This window comes from Porites lutea, chromosome 12 (genome assembly GCF_958299795.1).
Source record: "Porites lutea chromosome 12, jaPorLute2.1, whole genome shotgun sequence".
Lineage (NCBI taxonomy): Eukaryota > Metazoa > Cnidaria > Anthozoa > Scleractinia > Poritidae > Porites > Porites lutea.
This window is the reverse complement of record NC_133212.1, coordinates 1,466,070-1,474,718: the sequence shown is the minus strand read 5'-3', so window position 1 is coordinate 1,474,718 and position 8,649 is coordinate 1,466,070. Positions and strand designations below refer to the sequence as shown.

Below are 8,649 nucleotides of genomic sequence, written 5' to 3'. Positions count from 1 at the left end.
AGTTCTATAAAGGGAAGCAACCATAAACGATTGTCGACAGGCGGAAAGAGCTATTTTGTTCAACTAGCAAAAGTTACTGGTGTCAGCAGCACGTCGGTTAGCTTCAGTTGGATTTTAAGGAAGTAACCAAAGCAATCCCGGCGATAAGGGTACTCTGTTTATTTCAAAGGTAACTTAAAATACTTTAAATATCAGTTTTACAGAACTCATTCCAAAAATACCTTAAATGACTAGATACAAAGCAGGACCGTATGTAAAACACAAAAGAAGCATGCATCTTCCGTTTAAAAACAAGCATCATCAAGCACTGAAGGTTAGGTATAAGTTAGTTTTTTAATGACAGGGGTGACGAGCACTGCGATTTTTTGCGAGCAGGAGCAGACATAAAAAAATTGCTTTGCGAGCAGCGAGCAGTTTAGAGAGTACCGACTCGCGAGCAGCGAGCACTTCTTATATTTTCCGCTTGCAGCAATCCATACGGAAATCCTCTTCTTTAAAATAAAACAGAAAATGGTTTAAAAAGGGACATGAATGATGTGGATGAAGAAGAATCTGAAGAGGAACAACATCCTCGTGTCAGAACAACCTCTTCTGGAAGAATCGTAAAGCTTCCAAACCGATTATATTGAAAACACCGCCCAATTAAAGCCCAGTGAGTAGAGCGGTATAGAAACTCAGAAGAATTCAAGATGACAATATCTTCTCTTTTTAAAGATTAGCCAATCATTTATCGCGTGCATTTCCACTGAACTTGATAGCTCATATATTTATAGGAATTAAGCACCATACAGAATTACACTTCCTTTAACCCAAAGGAGGATTTACAAAATTTCGAGCAATACTGACAAGAAGGCGAGCATGAGAGCAACTGCAAAAATTTGGGGAGCACGAGCAAGCGAGCACTCGTTTAAATTTTGCGAGCAAATCGAGCAAAGGTAAAATTTTGCGAGCAGTTAAAAAATTTAAAATGGACCACTCATCACCCCTAATGGCCGTAATCCACAAGCTCGTGCAGTACTCGGAAAAGCCGTCACGGAACCGGTCAGGTGAGAGATTAGTAGCCCTTTATACAGAATGATACATGACAGTTTCACAGCAAGAAATGCTAGGGCTTTTATCTCGTTTTTTCCTCAAGAGCGCGTATGTTCCTGTGCAGCGCAACGTCTGATCATGTATCAAACAAATGCTCCTAAGAAGAACAGCACAAGTAAGAAAAGGATTGATTTGTAATAACTTTGTCGTTGTTTGCAATGAACTGTAAAAGCAAGGGCAAATATTGTAATGGAAAAATTAAAGCTGCATAAACACCTGTAAATGAAAAAAAGAGAGTCTACCAGCAAAGTTTATATATTCTGTTACGATGCTCTCTAATGAAAGGAAGAGAATTTCTAATTCATTTAGAGAGGAAATTAACAATTTGTATCCCAATTCCCGCTGATTTTGTAATTTGTCGTCGGCGCAAATTTCGACGGCTCGTTTTTGATTAGTCAGTTCAAACAATAGCCCAACCTCTGCCTCCAGCCGTGGATTCGGTGGACGTGCCTGATCGAGACATCCGCGGTTGGAGACCAAGCTTAGCTCAGTAATAATCCAAGTAAGTATACTTCGTATAAAGGTTCTGAAACAAAAACATTTAGAGAAAAATTCAAACAAATGTTTACTAAGATAAGTATTATAGAATTGGATTTAGTGTAGATTAGACGAAGACAAGGGTGGATTCAAAGAGAGTGATATCAAGCACCTACATAGAGGATAAACCGATTTAATGAAAATACTAAATATGATTTCTGGTCTTGAAGATAAAGTTGCAGGTTAATCCAAAAAACACTCAAAAAAGAGAGGAAGGGAAATTAAAATGCAAATATTATGAAATACCAAATTTATATTGTAAGGAGTGCACATGTGAATTGTATTCATTTCCTTCTCGAACGGAAGGAACTTTCATTGTTGACCTTTTTAAAGTAGTTTGCTCCCGGGCTTAATTACTTTTTTAAAAACAATTTTACTGTACCAGGAGCTCATAGCCCAGTGCCTTCTCGGTCTCTTCAGGCTGCGCTCGCTCCACGCCGTTCTCCCCAAAATGAAAACTCCAGTTGATAAAATATATATAAATACTGAGAACGGAACATCCAACCTCAGCCACATCGATGTCAGAGTTTTTTTATCTTTTTAAAATAGCATATTTGTTTTTTTTTTTTATATATATATATATATACTGCGGACATTGCGGGGTGGAGGTCTATCCCCTCTGATGGTCTAACTTCATGGAGAATAGATCTAAAATCTTAAATGCCTGTCATGTTGAAAGCATTTGATATCAAGTTGGTTTAATTACAAGTGTAACTTTTTCAATGTCAGACATTCATTTGAGCCACGCAACAATAGTAAGAGCCATAATGGGACAGAGACGGAAACGCCCAGTCTAGTCACCAAAGTTATTTTTAGACCAATTAAGGCAGTCTGAATTAAAGGCTTAAATTAATCGGAAATTGGTTTCCCGAGAGGTCCGCAAACCTTTAATCAGCGCTGTCAAGAAATAATGGCGTCGCGCGTGGTGGTGCGTTTCATCGACGAAAGTGATTTTGTAAACAAAGGAAATGGTTTTATCTCGAGAGATTGTTCCGATTGGGAGCTAGATCCCACGATTTCGTTGGAGTTGACTGATTTGCTAGATGATATATCAATTTTTTAGGAGGAACTGAAGTCGGCGAACAGCGATCCTTATCACAGAAATTTCAATTTTCGTAATGGAACCTCGGCAGGCAGCTCAGAAAAAACAACAGCAAAAGGCAAACAGAGGAGTGGGAATAATCGTCGCACAAAACAATCAAAGCAGCCAAACGTCAATTCTAGTGAAGCGACGTCGACGCACCGTTCGAAAGAAAACGCTAAAATGCAAGCAATTCACAGCAGAAATCAAAACAGGAAAGCAGCAGAGGTGCTACTAAAAGGACTAGAAACTGTAGAAAGTAAACTTCGTCCCATGTGTTAGAGCTTCGTATCAGAACAGCTCTAACAAGACTAACAATAAGTCATGAAAAATGTGGAAACCAATCGAAGAAATACTCGACGCTCAGAACGTTGTATAGTAGAACTTGTTTCTTCAGTTGCGGAGGACGCAAACAAAATCCGCCAAGTTCATTTGACATTCGAGGTTGTGGGCCCAGCGTGTCAAAACATTGCAGAAAACCATCACATTCGCGGACAAAAGAAAATCGCTTTTAGTTATTCAGATCCAGGAGGCACTTTGGAGAAGATTGAACAACCTAAAACCCTTATTTAGTTGAGACAAAGAGCATTAAGTTTGCATCAAAGGGGTAATCCTGCCGACCAGAAAAAAAACCCATAGAAAATCAATATGCGTGTCATGACCTCTCAGTGTGAAACAAGAGGCAAAAATCACCTTCCTTAAATAAAAAAACTTATAACCCTCCAGAGTATAATCTACCCGCCAGAAGGAAAAAACTTACTGCATGGAACAAGCACCATCATTTTAAGCATTTTAGTTTATTCTTTGACTTTCGTCTGTTTCTTTTCATAAGCGGACTTTTTCTCACGGCTTTCTCACGATGGAAACAGAATTTGAGTCCAGACTTCGGACAAATCATCCTATCCTACGCTTGAGAGTAGCAACACTAACTTCAATTTCTTGAACTGAAATGCGCTCATCAGGCTCACCTAAAATATTGATTGCGAAATCTAGACGCCTGTAAGACCTGTAAATCTTACTCGAAAAGGTCATGTTGAACATTCAACAGTTGCCATAACAACATTCAGCATTGTAGGGTTTGAGACTAGGAAGTCGCGCGTGGAATTGATGACGTTTCAAACAATCGATTAAAATGTGCTGACTTCTCAGGAATTAGACTTCCGTTTAATTACAACCTCTAAAACTAACTTGAGTGAAATTCACATATCAAACGCCCCAAGATTCCCCCTCTGTCCGTGCATTATGGCTCCTGACAATAGCTAATCATTGCGGAAGATTTATTTGTCTGTTTTTATTTCTAGCTAACTTCTGAGTATAAAAGTTTCCCATCTGTTTTACCTGGTAAAACGTTTTTACATTATTCGGCAGGCGTCATGCACTTGATGGAAGTGTTTCATATTCTCGCTACTGTGTCACTGTTCCATGACCTGGTGTTTTGTACCAAAGTCTTGGAGAATTCTACCAATTCCCCGACTGTTCATCCAAATCAAACTGATGACGTTGACTCCCGTTGTCATGGCAAGTTCTCTCCAAGAGGATTGTGGGATGCTACATGTCAACTAAATGGTTCCTTAGGGCCACCAGCCCCTTTGGTCTTTTTTGATTCGCTGTAAGTTTTTTTTTTTACTGAACAAAACTCTTGCTTTATCCTACCTTACCGATGCCCCTTTGAAACTACCAAAACTTTGCATCTCCAAACCTTCAGTCGGTTGCCTTTATTACGAGAAATCTGAAGCCTCACTCTCGAGCATTAGTTTTGTGATTGGTCAGTTAGACGGGTTTTGCGTGAATTAACGACACTAACAAGTACTTTCTTACAAGCAAGAGTCCCACTAAGCTAGTGAAGCTCATGTTCAAGTCACTCGCAAGGTTAAGTTACACTTCCTTTACCTTTTTATCTGTTTATTTTTTTTGGTTTGTTGCGTTTTGTCAGTTGGTCTTCTGTATACAAGGTCAGAACTTTTCAAACACGTTGGAGGAGACACACACAAAAAAATTCGAAGGTGGCAGGGTTTCTCTTGAATTAAAAAAGGTGTGGAATTTTCTATGCAAAGGGATAACAGATGTAGTATCGGACAAAATTAAGAAACAATGGTATTACTTTGAGGGGATTTTTCCGGAGAAATTAATCCCTATCCAGATTGCTATGGATGGGATAATGTTTCGCCCCATGTACGGGAATATTCAAGACAGTCTTGGATTCTGGATTCCACGTCGTGGATTCCAGATTCTACGCACTGAATTCCAGTCTTTGCCAGTAGAACTTGGAATCTGGATTACAATCGATAATGCGGTTCTGTATTCCTCGAGCTGTATTCCGGATTCCAAAGTCCAGGCTTCCCGATTCCACAGGCAAAAATTTTCCGGATTCATTTCTACATGGGGCGAAATGTTACGAAAAGGATTTATTGTTTCAAGATCCTCGATTATTAACCGTTCTCTTGGAGGATTGAATAAAGTAAACAGTATGTTTCTCGACTTTTCTTCAGAGATCTATCAAGAAACAGACTTGAACACGTACCAACAGAATTTCTTTCAAACCAAAGCCAGTTGACAAACCTGTAAGTAAATTGTGCTTTTAGATACAAAATAATTTAATTTATTAAAACTAGATATAAGGGGTTGTTACTAACTTTCAGTATCACCTTTGCAGATTCAAAGGATCTTTATAAAATGACTGTCAAACGAAAAATAATGGTTTGCCTTTGTTTTTGGTTATGAAACTTTGTTTTTGGTTATAACGAAAGTGCCCAAAGTAAAACAAGAAAGTAATGTCGGTTCCTCATTTCAACTGTAAAACGGGCACAGCAAAAATGAACTGACCACGAAAATGTATTTCCAAAGATATTGATTTGTTCTCTCTGAAAATTCTGAGCTTTTAAAACGCGATAGCTCAGTTTTACAGTTTGAAGTCTTGGTGGTCGTGAATTATTACCTAGTTTTATCGTCAAGATTAATTGTAACCTCGCTGAGGCTGAACTGGGCTCATGATGAGGAATATCCGCTAAAAAAGCTTAGCGCAGGCGTAAAATAAGCTGGCAGGGAAATCTTTCAACTTTCAAGGCTGCTGTCACCTTACACGTTACATATTTGCTCAGTTTCTGTTAAGCGTTTTCCCTTGCCTTCTAGGTCAATGCGTTTCGGTGACGTAACACGCGCACACCGCGTGAGCCAAAACTCATCGACCCCGCAAAATAACGAAGCCTCGTGGCTAGGCAACAGGAGGTGGAATTGTAAAAACATTCTAACCACTTTTTTCAGTTCTTTAGCTCACAACAATATCTTCAGCATTGGAAACCGCGATTTCGGGACACTCGCAAAGCTTAAAATATTGTGAGTAAAAAACAGTAACTGTATTCCCTTTTACTACATTGTATATTGACAGGCATACTAAATACGAAATATCAATGACAGATACGTTAATTTTAACACACTTTTTAAGGTTTGCCTTGGCTTGGCCCTAATGATATGAATAATAAACAACGAACTTCTCCCCGGAAACGTCCCTCAAAAATGTTAGGCAGCGTTGTGTATCTAAGTGCGTACAAGAAGACTCGAACTAAAGAAATTATTCGCCTAAAAGGGGGTTAATGTTAGCCAAGAGCCAATTAAAAATCAAGTTTCGCGAGAATGCGCGGCTTTGTCGCGATCGAATTGGCTATTGCTTAAAATACAATACAAATTATATGGCATGTAGAGCTCTGCGCACTCTTCAAACTCCAATTATATCTTTATTTAGTTTTTATCAACGAACGTGAGTCCAACGATATTTTCTAAATTTTAAACTTGTTTTTCCTTTCCACAGAGACCTAAGTTTCAACCCACTGCAAATATGGGAAGGTAACGTCATCAGTCAGCTTCCAAACCTCGTTACATTGCACGTGACCGGAAGTAATTGGATCCCTGAGAGTAACATCTTGACTATTTCCTCACTGGAGACCATAGAGGGCGTTACTTGGAGTCAGAAATGCGCTAACTGTAGACTCCTCAACTTAAAGAAAAAAAACATTTCCGTTCCTTTCACGCCTAACGTGAATCGGGGCGACCCAGCTGTTAGCTTTGCTGAACATGGATTTTATCCATTTTGTTCAGAGTATCAGAAGCACTGTGCGCCAAAGAAAATTAGCTATCCAAGCGTCGCTGAGACAAGAAAGAAAGTGAGTGTTCCAGAGAATCTGTTCTATGCTTCCTACACAATGGGTACAATCGCTATTTTATTGAACCTGATTATTTTCTCAACGATACTATCATCAAGAACCCTTCGTAAATCAACGGCAATGCTCCTTATCGCCAACATGGCCTTATGCGATCTTCTTACTGGAATTTATTCGGTTATAATTGGTGACTTAAACATATTTCACTATTTATCAAAGCACAGACCTGGGGAAAAGCTTTTAGTCGGGGGAGGTGTTCTTTGTCGGGTTGCCACCGCGATATTTACCTCCTCACAATGTGTCGCTGCAGTAACATCTTTACTGCTCACAGTTGAGAAATACTGCTCAATTGTTCACTGCATGAACCCTGTCCATCGACTGAGAAAAAAAGTAGCTGCTTTCTTGATACTGCTCTCTTGGCTTCTCTCTCTGGGATATGCACTCACTCCCATGTTTAGTGTCGTAGATCTCTCCTTTAGTGCAACATTGATGTGCAGCGTCCCAGTTGGTAAATCTACGGAAATGTTTCTGGTAAATTTCGGAATTCTGATTGCGCTTTACATTGCCAACGTCCCTCTGTACGTGGGAATATTCCAGTTTGTTCATCGATCAGACGCTCATCTGGGTATAAGACGAGAAACTGCCATTCTACGAAAGATCGCTCTGGTTGTCGGAACTAATTTTGTACTTCTTCTGACCCCAATGATCGTAATCATTACTTTGGTGCCAGTTGAAAACATTCACAACTCCATTGACTTGAGCAATGATCGAGACAACAAGTTGCTATTTGTATTTGGATTCTGGTTCCCTAGCGCTTGCTTTGGACTGAATGCTTGTATCAATCCTTTACTCTGCGCTTTTAGACAGGGACAGTTTGTCAAGCAGATCAGGAGAGCACTGGACTTCCGTTTACTGCCTCATCTAAATGTCGCCTTTTTTTCACGACGACACAATGGAGGTATCCCCTCGGTCTCTCAATTAAGCAGCAGTTCATCTCAAGTCGTTCTTTACAGGATAACTCATTATCACAACTAAACTTCTAATAATAATTGCGGGCCACAAGACCAGCTCGCAATCCTGGCTATTAGGTTGCTATTACGCATGCTTGGCACGTATGTAGCCAGCATTCGTTTGGACTCCCACTAGAATGCAGTTTGTACCTTTTTCTAATACTACCACTACTACTACCACTACCACTACCACTACTACTACTATTACTGGAGAGGTAGCTACAACAAGGCAAGGGAGAGAGACTTCCGCAAAAATAAGGTTCATGCAGGGTCTACCCCAGGGGGACGCTTTGTGTCCTAGTAGTAGCGTGGCGCCTGCGGGCAACGGAGGGATACCGGTTATCCAAGCCTATAGAAGTCAAAGTCAGCGATCTCCTGTATATCGACGACCTGAAGGTTTTTGCTGCCTCCGAGAGCAAGCTGAACCGAGTGCTGAAGGAAACAGTACATAGAGGAGCGATGCAGGATATCGGCCTCCATTGGAATCTGAAAAAGTGCTCAGTGGTACACGTGAAGAGGGGAGTCCAAGTGCTAGACGAGTCTGGTATGAGGATGGACGAGACAACCACCATCACGGCTCTTGGAGAACTAAAACACTACAAATTCATGGGGGTGCTAGAGAACGTTCGCCAGGAGGAACGGCTGACCCTAGCGTGTGCGGCTAAAGAGTATCTACGCAGGATATCTATTTTATGGTCCAGCCCCCTATCTGATTTTAACCGTGTACAGGCGACTAATCAGTATGCACTCCTCGTGCTGAGGCACTTAATGTGGA

At 40.4% G+C, this 8,649-nt stretch overlaps 1 protein-coding gene across 2 annotated transcripts; it reads left to right on the top strand.

Moving 5' to 3' along the window:
* Positions 1-39: 39 nt before the first annotated feature.
* Positions 40-8,320, top strand: LOC140921326 (probable glycoprotein hormone G-protein coupled receptor). Of its 2 annotated transcripts, XM_073371325.1 has the most exons (5): positions 40-169; positions 4,079-4,319; positions 5,200-5,271; positions 5,972-6,043; positions 6,516-8,320. In XM_073371325.1, exons 2-5 carry the CDS (start codon positions 4,084-4,086, stop codon positions 7,897-7,899), a joined length of 1,764 nt encoding a protein of 587 aa, XP_073227426.1. In that variant the 5' UTR covers positions 40-169; positions 4,079-4,083; the 3' UTR covers positions 7,900-8,320. The 2 variants fall into 2 exon arrangements, with proteins under 2 accessions (XP_073227426.1, XP_073227425.1); XM_073371324.1 differs by lacking the exon at positions 5,972-6,043.
* The last annotated feature ends 329 nt before the right edge of the window (positions 8,321-8,649 follow it).

Bases quoted from the DNA above. Each gene is read 5' to 3' on its own strand.
- LOC140921326 (XM_073371325.1), top strand. From the start codon at position 4,084: ATGCACTTGATGGAAGTGTTTCATATTCTCGCTACTGTGTCACTGTTC. The intron at 4,320-5,199 runs GTAAGTTTTTTT...ACTTTTCTTCAG, and splicing joins TTGGTCTTTTTTGATTCGCT to AGATCTATCAAGAAACAGAC. The intron at 5,272-5,971 runs GTAAGTAAATTG...CACTTTTTTCAG, and splicing joins CAAAGCCAGTTGACAAACCT to TTCTTTAGCTCACAACAATA.